The sequence below is a fragment of the Dipteris shenzhenensis genome, chromosome 1, assembly GCF_047967505.1.
Source record: "Dipteris shenzhenensis isolate YYH24624 ecotype China chromosome 1, Dip_SZ_1.0, whole genome shotgun sequence".
Lineage (NCBI taxonomy): Eukaryota > Viridiplantae > Streptophyta > Polypodiopsida > Gleicheniales > Dipteridaceae > Dipteris > Dipteris shenzhenensis.
This window is the reverse complement of record NC_141596.1, coordinates 22824698-22839384: the sequence shown is the minus strand read 5'-3', so window position 1 is coordinate 22839384 and position 14687 is coordinate 22824698. Positions and strand designations below refer to the sequence as shown.

At 43.9% G+C, this 14687-nt stretch overlaps 2 protein-coding genes across 3 annotated transcripts in view; both read left to right on the top strand.

The window, feature by feature from the left end:
* The window catches only part of LOC147905554 (diacylglycerol O-acyltransferase 1-like), a 124109-nt gene that overhangs the window by 95524 nt on the left and 13898 nt on the right, over positions 1 to 14687 (top strand). The gene's annotated exons all lie outside the window — the stretch shown is intronic.
* On the top strand, positions 4622 to 7389 carry LOC147905555 (uncharacterized). The gene is made up of 7 exons (XM_087378447.1): positions 4622 to 5204; positions 5412 to 5875; positions 5983 to 6038; positions 6165 to 6507; positions 6643 to 6804; positions 6930 to 7098; positions 7226 to 7389. Exons 1-7 carry the CDS (start codon positions 4622 to 4624, stop codon positions 7387 to 7389), a joined length of 1941 nt encoding a protein of 646 aa, XP_087234573.1.

The window sequence follows — 14687 nt, the reverse complement described above, 5'->3', positions numbered from 1 at the left end:
GAAATCTGAAAACTCTCCCAATGAGGAGCTCTGGTAGGCTTCGAGCCTCTAAGGCTGAGTTGAAACTTCTTGGAATTACTGACCATCGTAGAAAAAGAAGGGGAGGCTCTACTCTCGGTCCCTTGCATCTCTCTCAGAAGATCTTGGTAGCGAGGCCACTGATGATTGTAGACATGTCATATCGCAGTGTATTCCTATGATGTTGGTGAAACCAGATATGAGGCTTTCTCTTGATGCACCTTTCACCAACATAGAGTTCAAGTCAGCACTTCTTACCCTTCACGAGGGGAAGTACCCAGGTGCAGACTAACTCACACCTTCTTTCTTTCTGATCTTTTGGGATATGATTGGGGATCACATTACCTCAGCCCTGTAGGGTGTTTGGGACTCAGGTGAGATGACAAACTCACTTACAGAGGGTCTGATACATCTAATCCCAAAAGGAGGGTGCATAAATTTAGTGTCGCAGTGGAGACCTATCACTTTACTTGCTATAAAATCCTGGCAAAAGCCTTCAACTTGCGTTTGCATCCCAGACCTCCAAATCTTATACTTGATACACAGACCAGATTTGTTCATGACATAAGCATTTTTGATAATATGTTTTCTTTTTGGGAAGCTTCAGAGTGGGCCATGCGCAGTGGACAAAAGATAGCCATTCTACTCTTGCGTTTTGAAAAAGCATATGATAGTGTAGATTGGGACTCTTCTTGGAGGGCACCCTTCATCATTTTGGGTTTTCAGATTCATGGATCAGAGGGGTTTCAGCCTTGCACACATCAGCCCACAGTGAGGTACTTATAGAAGGGGTCAGGGGGGAGAGATTTCAGATCTCCAGATCAGTCCATCAAGGATGCCCTCTTGTCCCTTTTCTTTTCCTTTTTGTGGCTGAGGTGATGAGCATTTTTGGTCCAGAGTTGACATTCTTAGGCTTAGACTACCGCTCAAATAGGAGGACCTAGTCGATTGTGAGCTAGTAGATGGCACTGCTATTTTCTTGGAGGCCTCCCCTCAAACTCTCACCTCTTTTAGGACAGCCTTGGACTTGTTTTGTATGGCAGCAGGTGCTCACATTCATTGGTACTAGTCAATGGCTTTTGGATCAGTGATGATGAAACTTCGGACTGGGGGGTTGATTGGGCTTCACTTGGACTCAGAGGTATGTGCTAGTCAGGTACGTAGGATGCCAGGTTTGTATGGGTATCTCTTCTTCACAGCAGTTTGCTCCGGTGTTGGAGAGTATCAGGAGGAAACTCTTTTTTTGGAGTTCGGCTAGGTTGGACCTCGCATCCAAGGTGGTGGTTGTCAACAAGGTTCTGTTGGCCACAGCTTGATATGTTTGCTCATGCTGGTGCAGTTCCAAGGATTGCATCACTCAGCTCGTAAGGTCTATAAGGAATTTTTGATGGAGTGGGCTAGATGGCATAGCAAACACTATTGCCAGGGTGGCTTGGGAGACCTTGATCCTTCCCACACAGGAGGGGGGTCTCAACATCATAGAAGGCATTGCTTTGCAAGTTTGTGGTTAGAGGCTTTTGGCCTGGGGATGAGCCTTGGAGAAATTTCTTAATTTAGTGCATTTAGACATGCAGACCCTCCTCAGGTGGAGACTGGATGGATAGCACCAGATGGATTTTCACTTCAACCCGTCTCAGATCTCCATCCTCCCCGCTTATGGTTGCTATTCTGAAGCTTGGTCAAGCCTTAGAAGTACTCTTTGGAGAGTTCCTTCCTCCTCTCTCGAAGAGATTCAGAGGTAGCCTATCATGTGGAATGATTGTATCCTTGATGAGCATGGTAGGCAGCTTGGTTTGTCTCATTTCATGCGGTGGTCCAAGTGGGAGAGAGGCCCTGCGGTGGGTTCTTGGAAAGCCTTCAAAAGGCTTCCAGAAGATCGTCAACAACAATTGGTCTGTCATCTCAATGGAAGTGCAAGGAGGATACTTTAGATAGATGCAGCCTTACCCAATGATTGGGTGATTACAGATGATAGACCTGTGGCTGTTCACCTTGGATGGGGGCTTTCTCGATGACATGTATTCTTATTCAAGTCATTTTCTTGGGACCACAAGAGGATGCCTTGGTTTTTGATGTAACACCTCGGTGGTAGGCTCTCTATTTCCTCGGATGATATTCTTTTGGGCATTCCTTTTCAGCCTGTCAGGATCATAGGCTTTGTAGAACAGGGCAAGGACTCTGCTTGGCAAGTCCTCTTTCTTTTTTGGGTTCATGGAGGTTGTGGCTCTATGGAGGATTCCGCATAAAGTTTCTTCAATGGGACCCCGGATAGTGGGAATGGATTGGTGCAGGGAACCAAGAGAGGAGTCTTCCTTTTTTTGTTACACGGTGAGTAATGCCAGAAGGTTCCACATCAGTTGTAGAGGTTGGAGGCCTTACAGAGCCCCTCATTGGGACGGTTATCAGGTGTTAGCTAATTTGGAGAGAGTCTTTTGGAGAAGACTTTGAAAATTGTAGGCCATCCTATGGGCTATCCATAAATGCCACTTATTCCTTGTTGTAGGCCCTAGTTATAGTCAGTTAGGACTATTGGTATAGTTAGTACATGTACCACCTAGGTCAGTCAGGACACTTAGTCCAGTTAGGGCAGTTAGCCATAGGGTTTTGTTATGTTGGCTCCCTCCACTCTCAGTTTCGCAGCAATCTATTACAGCATCTCGTTTTTCTTCTTCTTGCTTCCATTTTTGAGCTTTCATTGCTTGTCATAGCCAACAGTGGTATCAGAGCAGGTCGGCAATCCATTCCCTCAACCATTGACAGCTTTCCAAAGCTGTTTGGCAGTCTCCTGAGCCCTCTCATTCTTGCTGGTCTTGCTGGTTTCCACACACCCGAGAGCGTTTGAGGTCTCTCTAAGCACTTCTATCGCGAAAACCCTCTTTTTGACGCGAGAAGATTGCAGTTTGGAGCAACCACCGCGAAGGGAGCTGCATTTTGGAGCATCCTCCAGCCTGCTGTAGTAAATTCGACCACACGTGTGAGGTCTTTGTTGCTGTACGAAATCTGTACAACTTTACGGCCCGTTGTACGGAATCCGTACACTTGTACAGATGCATTTAAAGCAGGCGCAGTGTTGTACAGAGCATTTCGAGACTGTACGGACCTGTTGCGCCCACACGTGTGATTTGTATGGGTCATTTTGGGATTGTACGGATCATTTAATGCTGCTGCTTTGCTTTACGGATCTATCTCGAGGTGCATGCCAGCAAATTTGAAGCTTTCCAGCATTCTAGAGCTGTTTTGTGAAGCGTGCCAGCGTTTGGGAGCTGCCTTGAGCTGTGTGCTGGCTGTTGAAGCCCTTTGGAGCAGTTTTCTTGCTGCCCCGAGCTGTGTGCCGGCTGTTGAAGCCATTTGGAGCATGTTGAAGTGATTTGGAGTCCACTCCTCCCTGAGCCCATTCTTCCTCATTTGGCATCCCTTTGCCTGGGGCTGCGAGTTCCCCTCCATTGGATCTCTTCCTCTCCATTTCTAGGTGCTCTCCTTCTCGTGGGAGCACTTTCTTTTGCTGTAATTCTCATTTGCAGCTCTCATTTGCTCGCATTTAGAGCCTTACACTACTGTCCTTTCGGGCTACATCATTGGGTAAGCTGTTGTTGCAGTGGTCCTTTCCAATTTCTGCTTCATTTGCATTTTGGAAAGGCCTCGTGTTGCCTTGGAAGGCCTCGTGTTGCCTTTGGGGATTTTTCTTGCAACAGGTACACCTTGGGACATTAGAGTCTCTTGCAGGCAGGGTCGTTAAGACACTCGTGTCTTATGGTAAGACACTTAACACACGTTTAGACACTTTAAATTTTTTATAAAATTTAAAAGCCCTAAAATTTCAACGTTTTGGACCTTAGACTTTGCGAATAGCATTTTCGTTTCGTGACTCATCGTCTGGACTCCGTACATGCCGTCCGTACCACGGTGCCCCGTACGCTTTTTTGCCTCTCTTGTACGGCTGCTGAAGATTCGCCATACTGCTATGCTGTAATTCTCTGTTGCTATGCTGTAATTCTCTGCTGCTATGACCTGTGACCTGTCATGTTGGCATGCACACGAGCATAATTCAATATAAATTTTGGGAGAAGTAGAACAAGCAAGTAAACTGCAATCTATAGACTAATTGTGTTGAGAAATGCACATGCCGAGCAAGCTGCAATAGAAACTTCAAGGCTCAAGCATTAAGCAGTAACAAGTCTCATGCATAAGGCATAAGCAATGCTAGTATGGTGCTATGCAGCCCCAAGGAGGCCAAATTAATTAGGGCTTTCAGCCCATACTTTGCCCCCTTTAAATTTATTGTTATACTAGCAGGCTCTTATCTGAAACAAGCCCAGAAGGGGGCCAACTTTCTTAGGGCTTTCAGCCCATAATTGCCCTAATTTTTTGGGAAAGGAGAAAGCAAGATGCAGAGTGGAGCCTTCAAGGCCTTCAAAAACAGCACTATATAACGAGATAAAAGAAGCAAACGATGCACAACGTGAACCTGAAGGCAGGCTGAGCTCCAACGTTGATGCTTGTCACCCAAACCAGCAGCAGGATTGAACATACGGTAAATCCGTACAGGGTACCGTGCTTTACCATGCCTAAACCTCCAAATCCACTTTGGGGGATCCATACCACTATGATTAACCCCGCTGTGGCAACGGGGTCAGGAAACAAAGAGTGGAAGTGCAATTATTGTGGCGAGCCTTTTTTGAGCTCAGTGACACGTCTTATTCTCCATGTTTCTGGACTTGGTGGTAGGGGAATTGGTGGATGTACTTTTGTTCCTTTTGAGATTGCGCAGACAGTTATCAGAGATCATCCAAAACTTTGTGGTGGAACTAGTACCATGCCTGTTGCCTTGCAAGATGAGGATTTGTTGGGGCCTGAGTCTCACACTATCAACCTTAATGATGCTATGGATAGTGACTCTAGTGCTATTGGTTCCTCTCATGCAGAGAAGAGGGCTAGGAAAGAGGGCATTGCTTTTGCTACATCCTCACCACCATCCACCGCTATGGCTACTTCGAAAAAGAACCAAGGGACTTTATCAGGTGCATTGTCCACACAGTCTTGGCAAAAAGAGCGGCAGCGTTTGGCAGATATTGAAATTGGGAGGATTGTGATTGAATGCAATTTTGCTTTCAATGTCCTACAAACACCACAGTGGAAGAGGATGATCAAGGCAGTGGCAGCTGTGGGAGCTACAGATACATGGACAGGTGTGACATATGGTGCGATGAGGACATCTGTGTTGGAGGAGGGGATAGGAAGAATTAACAAAGCTCTTCATCCTATCAAGGAGGGATAGAAGAAATTTGGTTGCAGCATTCTGTCTGATGGATGGAGTGATGTTAGAAGGAGGGGCATCATTAATATATTGGTATCCTCATGCCTTGATACCTATTTTTTGAAAGCTGTTGATACAGGTCGAGGAGGTGCTAGCACTACAGATGAAGTCATTTTTCAGCATATCCGAGCAGCTATCATCGAGATAGGGCCTGAGAATGTGGTCCAAGTTGTTATAGACAATGCAAGTAATTGTGTGAGGATGGGAGAGCTTGTGGAGGTAGAGTTTCCTTCCATTGTATGGACTCCTTGTGCTTCACATTGTCTAGACCTTCTCATGGAGGACATCGGTCCGCTCCCTTGGATTGCTAGTGTGATGCAGACTACTAGTACCATTGCAGCCTTCTTTAAGAAGAAGCCCAAGGCCTTGGCCATATTCAGGGTGCATAGCAACTTGAAAATTGTCCGGCCATCGAAGACATGCTTTGCATACATGCACATTGTTTTGGACCGCCTTCTTGCAGTGCATGCAGCTCTTCGACAGACAGTGGTGTCTCGGATGTGGTTAGAGTGGCCTGACTCTACCATGTCAGAGAGCATGACAGTACAGAGGATGTGCTTGGATCACTCACTTTGGACTGACATGGAGTCCATAGTGAAAGCTCTCCATCCTTTATTCGCTGTCTTGCGGGTGACTGATATGGAGGGAAGTACTCTTGGCTTGGTCCATCATTTCATGGAGCAGTTGCGTGTTTCGCTGAGTACATGTAACTCCCTCGCACCTAAGAGATTAGGTTGGTCTATGTCCATTATATTAATAAGTAATGAATCATCACTTATCATAAATCCATTATCAGTGTTTATTATAATTTACAAATTATTTTGATATGTAGATTGGAAGAAATAAGGTCTCTAGTGGATACGAGATGGCAGTTCATGCGTAGGCCCATCCATGGGCTTGCAACACTTTTGCATCCACTATTTAAGTCAGTTGATTTATTCAATACGCCAGAGTTATTGGCGGATAGAGATGCCTACACAGGGAGGGTTTTTTCAGAGGATGAGCAATTGGAGCTGGACTTGGAGATTTCTCAGTATCAAAATAGTGTGGGTGTTTCCTTCTCTAGACCCACGTCTAGAAGGAAAGAGATTTGTGTGAAGCCAATTGAGTGGTGGGAGGCATATGGCTACTCCACTCCTCGAGTGCAGAAGTTGGCCCTCCGGATTTTATCTCAGGTGAGAGCTGAGACATATATCTTTGGCATTTGCTATTCCTAGTTTGGTAAACTGTAAATGTAGATGATGATTGATCTTGATTCTCACTCCTTTAATCTCGATTTGTAAATGCCAATCGGGATTTGGAACCAAAAGGAATGTGCAGCAAGAGCATGCGAGAGGAACTGGAGCTCCTACTCTTTGATCCATACGAAAATAAGGAACAAGTTAAGCACAAGGCAACTCGAGCGCTTAGTATACTGCCGTGCAAACTTGAGGCTTATAAGAAAGCTTAAAAACTTGGCAGGTCCAATGCAGGTAACATTGGTAGCTTGAGTCTATTGTAACATGTTCTATCATCTATGATTTCGATTCTAAATATATCTAGGAAATTGAAATCATAACAATGAACATTGAACATACGCTTCTAAATGTTGTTGCAGGTGGATCCTACAAGCATTGACATAACCAAGTTGCCTACTTATGCTAGAGTTGAAGCTGATGAGGAGGAGATATATGCACAGCTACATAGACAGCTAGAGCCCATAGATAGACGAGTCACTCGTTCACGTCGTAGATCAGCCATTGCTATTCCAGCACAGAGAGACACAGGTGAGGGTAGGGGCAGAGGCAGAGGCCAGAGTCAGAGGTAGGAGTGGTGGAAGAGGAGCACAAGGTCGTGGTTGTGCCATCCGACGTGGCCATGGGAGAGCCGTGGCTATGGCTAGTACCTCGTCAGATACACCTATGCGGTTTGCCTTGGACGAGGAGGAGGGGGAGGATGATGATGAGGAGGAGGAGGATGAGGTGCCTGAGGAGCCACAGTATGATAGTGAGGGTAACACTATCACTGATGGTGACTTTGGATCCAGCAGTGGCAGTGACCTAGCAGATTCAGACTAGGATGAGTCTTGAGAGACTTGACTCTTGAGATTCAAAAGTTTCCCATTCAGTTATATGTATGAGGATTCAGATTTCATTCATGTCACATGTGACTACTAGATTGTTGGCATTGGCCGAGTTATTTATGACATATGTTTAAACTTTATTGATCTATGATGATTGACTATCATCTATGTAGCCCTCTAGGCTCTTTTTAAGTTGTAATTTGGAAATTTGAATATCAAATTGTTGGTTTGCACTTTAAACCTTAAAGTTGTGAGTCATGACTTGCAAGCCCATGAGTCTTGAGTCTTAACTTTTAACTTTTAAGTCTTGAGTCTTGACTTTTAACTTGCAAGAAGTTCCGGGTCCGTGGAGTCTTGGCATTTAACTTTTAAGTTTTAATTGACAAGTGAGAAGTCTTCACTCTTAACTACATTGTACTTCTAAAATGTTAAAACTAGCAGCTAGTCATGCTACCAAGTTGTACTTATACATACTTATATTTTTAAATTTAATATTATTATAACTGAAAAATGTGTCTTATGTGTCTTACCTTTAAGACACTTTAGACACTCGTGTCTAAAGCGTGTCTAACATGTCTTACAACCATGCTTGCAAGCATAAGCTTTGAAACTTGGGCAGAATTTTGTTACTTGATTTTTGAGAGGTTGTCTTTCTCTCATTTGCTTTGCCAGTTGGTGCATTTGTCTTGAATTTCAACACCATGTCTAGTGGCAAAGATGATTTGTTTGGGATGCTTGGGGTTGATGACAAGCTTGATGGCACCAATTATCCCATGTGGTCATACATGATGGGACATGTTTTGGTTGCCAAGAATCTATGGCATATTGTTTCAGGTTCTGAGGCCAGGCCTACACGCACTGTCACTTCTGGTGCTGCACCTACTGCCTCTGGTTCTTCTTCAAGTGATGGGTCTTCAAAAGGGCTTGGCATCGGTATATATCGGGTATATACCTGATGAAAAGGGGGTTTCAATATGAACTGGGAAAAATAGGATTTGATGTTTGTATATATGGACAAAAACATGACACTTTCCTAAAATTAATTTATGCTTGGATAATTTGAGGATGATTTCTGACTTTTTTGGGACTTGACTTGGTTTTGTATTGTGGTTTTGGACGTGTGCAGATGGCAAGGGTGAGTGGAAGCTCTTGGAATGAGGGACTAAGGCTCAGGAATAGGGAGTGCCTTAGGGAGAGGCTGCCTTATCCTTGCACATTGTGTAGTCTTGACAGTGACTCATGTGTCGTGGAAATCTTGAAGGAATGTCGATGGAACCTCCACTCCAAGATACTCCTTATGAGAGCAATGCAAGGCACGAGCCATCCGCATTTGTCACTCAAGCGGCTCTTGGATTGTTGCAATGTGTTTACGAGAGAAAGAGGGAAGGGGGAGAAGGGAGAAGAGACGAGAGAAGGGAGGGAGAAGGAAAAGGGAAGAGGGGAGTGAAGGGGGATGGAGTGGAAAACACAAAGGTACTACAAAGGAAACAAGAGAACACCCAAAGAAACTCTTGGAAGAGAAGAGGGAGCTTGTATTCCAAACTTGTGCATACAACAATGAAGACCGAAGTCAACCATTTGGTCTTTTATACAAGTCACCTTTTGAAGGGAACCCTTTTCCTTTTAGCACTGTCTCTTTCTTTACATTTATAAGGCTCATGGACTAGTAGGGTGCCAAGGCATCTTTGCTATCCTTTCCATCTCTCTTCTACTGTTCCACTCTTGTGTGTCAAAAATAGAACTTGTGTTAACCATATAAGAGTGCCAAATAATGGTTGCATATGAGAGCAGGCCGCTCCGAGATGCTGAACACAACATGAATGTGTATGAGCAAGAATTGGTAGCTATAATTCATGCTCTTACTATGTGAAAGCACTATCTTTAGGTGCTGATTTTTATGTGCAAACTGATCATCAATCGCTGCGATACTTTCTCACTCAGAGAAACTTGTCAAAGAAGCACATGAGATGGGCAAACTTCGTTTCCATTTTTATTCAGTGGGATGGTCATGATGCCAAAGCACATGCCTTGATTGCTCTTTCAATGAAACGGGTTATTATCCCTCATATCCGGTCTTGCAAGACAGCTAAGCAAGCATGGGATCAGCTTGCATCTTTGTATCAGGTGCGGAATGAGGCGAGGGTTGCCTATCTCTGCAACGGTTGAAAGACCTTAAGCTTGAAGAGGGTGGTAACATGGATGCCTATCTCACTAATGTGAAGGATTTGAAGGAGCAGTTGGCCAACATTGATAATATTATGCCTGAGAAAGAGTTTGGTTTTGCAGTATCTGGTTCTTCTAGTGCAGAAACCTCAATTTTGGAACCCTTGTGAAGTTATATAAGGAGGATATGATTGTTGATCTTCCCAAAATGCATATGCCTACAAAACATATTTGTTAACCATGCTTGCTTGGTAAGATGCACCCTGTTGCGTTTCCCAAGGATGGGAGAGTTGGTGGTTCACACAAGCTTTATTTGGTTCATAGTGATGTTTGTGGACCCATGAGAGTTGCAGCTAGTGGGGGATTCTATTATTTTGTCACTTTTATTGATGACTTCACCAAGTAAACTTGGATTTTCGCACTGAAGTTTCTTCATAACGTGTGTCGAAACTCCACAGGCACGTGGGCATATGCAACACAACCAAAAACCCTGAAGTGATCCACTTCAGGCTTTCTCCCATGCCATGGCTCATAGGGAGTGATTGTTTTCAAAGCCTTTGTGGGATCTCGATTTAGAACATAATTTGCACACATGAGGCCTTCCAGCCAAAACCTGTGAGGCAACATTTTACTAGTAAGCATGCATCTATCCATCTTCATAAGAGTGCGATTTTCGCGCTCAACTTTACCATTTCGCTGAGGTGTAAGCCTCACTGTAAGCTGATGCATGATGCCTTTCCTTTTAAAAAATGCCTCAAACTCATTAGACATATACTCCTTCCCTCTATCTGTGCGAAGTGTCTGCACCTTGAGTCCTGTCTCATTCTCAACCATAGCCACAAAGTGTTTGAAATGCATAAACACTTCTGATTTTTCCTTGAGACTATAGACCCAAGTGTAATTGGTGAAGTCATCTATGAATGTAACATAATAGAGATAACCACCAAAAGCAGGTGTCCTCATGGGACCGCAGACATCAGTGCATATGAGCTGTAATTTATGTGTATCTCTCTTTGCACCATCCTTCTTAAAAGGAAATCTATGCATCTTGCCAAGGATGCAACCCTCACATGCATGAGGAGGAGGTGACTCCAAAGGAAGCAATGCATCAATGATAGCATGCTTCTGAAGTGTCATTAAGTTGCCATAGCTCATGTGCCCATACCTAGCATGCCATAACTCCGCATTCTACATCGTAGCAGTGGGAGTGCTCACTGAAAGTGCAAGCTTTTCTCATATATATCAAGCTGAAAAAGACCTTGATACAAAGTGCCAGACAACATCAAAGCATAGTCATTTCCTTTGTCTGAGTGCATGCTTAGCATCATCGAATATAACTTGAAATCCTCCTCTATTGAGAGAGGATACTGAAAGAAAATTCTTCTTTATACCTGGCACCATTGAGAACATATGGAAATCTGAAATCTGTGCCATCAGTGGATGTAAGGATGATATCCCCCACTCCACACACTGAATGAGAATAATTATTTGCACAAGTCACCTTCTTCTTAGTAGGTGGAGGGTGCAGAGATGCAAACAGGCTCTGCTTAGAGGTGATGTGTTTGGAAGCACCACTATCAAAATACCAAGTATTCAGTGTCTCATTGACACTGAGAGAGCATGCATCCTTTAAAGGATCATAACTGCAAGTCAAGAAAGCATAAGGATCATCGGTAATTGTGGCTGTAGTATCTGAACTACCTACTGAAAAATCTGAAATGCAAGACAAAACGGCATAGTGCTTTTTTACAAAGTTGGCTGTAACATCTCCCTCATCATGTGCATGAGAAGCTGATGCATCTGACATAGCCATACCTGGATCCCTTTTCTTTTCTTTAGCTATGCGCTTCTTGCATTCACCAATATAATGGCCTTGCTTCTTGCAGTAGTGACAAATGCCCTTTTTTTAAGGCTTATCTGCATCACCCTTACCATTATAAGAGGGTTGTCATGAGTCAGCTTTATGCTGATGTGCGGGCTGATTAGCATGTTGCCCTTTTTCCTTGGGCTCAAACTTAGAAAGCATGGCATGCTCGCTAGCCCGTGTTGCCATATTTCTTTGTGTCTGCTCTTCCTGCAACAGAAGTCCCACCAACTCGTGAAAAGAGAGGATTATTGCCTCCCCTCAATGACAAATTCAGCGAGGTGTGGAAACCGAGATAGGACTCAGGAAGAGAATTCAGAGTGGTGGTAATCATCTTTGAATCAGGAATAACTTCATCAATATTCAGCAACTGCTCCCTCAAATCCTGAAGCTTTGTGAGATGAGTATTCATTGAATCTCCCTCATCCATATGCGTATGAGATAGCTCTCTATTTAGGAAGGAAACTCTGGCATCATTTCTTGTTGCAAACATACTCTCTACTATCCCCCAAGCTGCCTTTTAGGTCTTGCATGATCGAATGTGAGGAATAATGAATCTCTTCATAGAAAGAGAAATCACTGATAGAGCTTGTGCATCCTTAGATTCCCATCTTTTATGCTCTGTTGTGGGAGCCACTGGAGCAACAGTTGCTCCAATTACTTGTGTTGCATTTTGATCTCTACCCCTGCCTCCAGTTGTAGGAGTAATAGGTGTAGCCACCATAGAATTTGGCCTTCCTTCATCTCCATTGACATAATACCAAAGATGTCTGCCAACCTAGATATTACAAACCATAAAACTCCACAAGGAGTAGTTGGTGCCATCCAACCTATCCTCTTGTTTGAGGACCGCAAACACCTCATTGGGGTTGTTCTGAGCCATTTTTGCCAGATAAACTAAAAAAACATAGCAAATTGAATAAGTAAAATCCCTTCCTGGGATGTGACATGCACAACAAGAGTCTGCCAAAGAAAATCCACCCACAGTGACAAATACTGTCCCAGCCTATCAAAGGCTTGAAATGCACCACAATGCTCTACGAATGCCCAAAAATCTGCAAAAATTTGCAAAAGTCTGCAAATTGACTCACACTGAGTCTAAAATTACTTGCAAATATGTCAAATGGTCTTTCAACTGCCAAATTGCATCCGAATGCCAAGTTCTTCACTTCGAGGAAATTGCATCCAAAAGAGGACAAATTAACTGAAAGCCCCAAAAATGCATGAAATTGCAGTTCAAAACCAAAAGCCTCAAATTTTGGGATGAATTGCAACCGAAAGAGGGCAAATTACCTGAAATCCCCGAATTTGCAATTTGTTTACCAAAGATCCAAATGTGCTCAACACCTGTAAATGTGCACAAATCTACCCCCAAATTTGCTTGAACCTGAGTCCAACAATGGCTTGATGCAACAGATATGAAGACCAACTATTTGCTGGCTGTATGGACAACCTGTACCAAGCAGATAGGTCGCACATGTGAGTAGGTTGTACGGACGGGAGCTGCAGACAACATGTACGGCTTAGGTACAGCACACGTACGGTCGGAATTGTCAGTCGGTACGGACTAACAGAAGGTGCGGACGGAATGCAGTGCAGACGCAGTTGGAAAACAGTTCGCACGTGCGGCGGTACAGCGAGCTGATGCCTGTGTACGGAATGCATGCCGAAATCCGTATGGCAGTACGGCGCAACAATACGACGAGTTGACGGGTACGGAAATGAGTACGGGATTGTGCAGTTGTATGGACTTGATTGCTAGGTACCGAATTTGCACCGATGTACGGATGGCGGTAGATCTTGTACGGATGACAGGATCTCGGGTAGGGAGCAAACGTGGTGAACAGGAGCTGGGAGCTTGGGCAGGAGGAGCTGGTCCAAGAGCTTGTCCTGCTCTGATACCAAATGTGAGCACAAAGGAGAGCAAGAGAGAGAGTGAGCAAAACGTAAGTGTACTGAATAGTGGACTGAAGTGAAGTGAGTACAAAAGAGAAGTGAGGGGTTTTGTCTAAGTGACAAAACCCTACCTTGTCCACTAACTGTAGGTAGGGATTAGACTGTGGTTAGGGGGAAAAGCCTCATAGAGGGAAAATTGCCCCTAACCCACTTATTACAATACATTGGCCATTGCTTAGAATATGATCATAATTCTAACAATAGTTGCTATAAGAGGAACTGAAACATTGCTCACCATGTCCTATGAGCCCGTATTCCGACTGAGCTCTTTGTGTTGATGTGCTGCTTGATTGGTTGGACCTTTTAGTCCTCTACCTTTGCCTCTAATGAGAAACCTAACTCTTTGAAACCTTGATTTCTCAAACAGGTCATACTAGTCTTTTTCTACCATCTAGGTGCCATTTTGGTCATTAAAGGTCTCCTTGAGCAGCGCTGACCACACAGTCACATGAACGCCAAAAAATAGTGCCTTCTTTTTCTTCAAGAGTCAAGCTCTTCCATGAGTTCCTCTACAGGACTCTCTCCAGCTAACAGGCAAGGCTTTTGCAGCCTTGTCTTACTACCTCAAGCTGTCTCTTAATCTTGCTCCTTCATGGAGTCACAAAGATACAAAGAGAGCTCTGATACTATGTAGACAAATTGAGGAGGAGAGAGAGAGGTCATGGAGATCAAGAAGACAGATACACGAAACAAGAGATAGACCCACAAATTACAATCTGTTGAATCCCAAAAACCTATACATACAATCCATGATCGGATGGGATTGATCCCCTTGTCGACACTATACCACTCTACCCCCACACTTATCTATGCAAACTAATCATATTATATGAAACCTGTAATCGGACCAAACAGGGTTCATATTGTATACTAGTTTGGAGTTGAATGATTGCTGCATAGAGTTTTCTTATGGAAGGTTAGCATCACTCTCTCGAGACCCAAAAGACCTTAGATCAGGCAATATGATCTCTTGAGAGTGATACAATCTTTGCTCTTGGAGAAATGGATGAAGGCCTCAATGTTGATACCTTGGGTCTATCGGTGGCTCTGTTTTGCTTTCTGTCCTTGCAAAGTCCTTTTTTACTTCGGGTTATGAAGCGAGGAGTTGATACCTAGTTGTGACTTATGGGACTTCTACATATTATTTATAGATTGCGGTAGTTGCCCTCGCTATGTGCTTGAATCCATGATTTGTGAAGCCATTTAGGCCTAGAAAATAGCTATCCTTGAACTTTCAAGGCTGATCATAGGTGGATCGATTGCTTCCAAGAACTTATGCTCATCCGGTTTTTGAGAAATACATGCTCCCA

What these genes read in the sequence shown, in the direction of transcription:
- LOC147905555 (XM_087378447.1), top strand. Translation starts at nt 4,622, where the DNA reads ATGATTAACCCCGCTGTGGCAACGGGGTCAGGAAACAAAGAGTGGAAG. An exon ending in AGCTACAGATACATGGACAG is followed by an intron (nt 5,205 to 5,411) that starts GTGTGACATATG and finishes CTGTTGATACAG; the next exon opens with GTCGAGGAGGTGCTAGCACT. An exon ending in ACTTGGCAGGTCCAATGCAG is followed by an intron (nt 6,805 to 6,929) that starts GTAACATTGGTA and finishes ATGTTGTTGCAG; the next exon opens with GTGGATCCTACAAGCATTGA.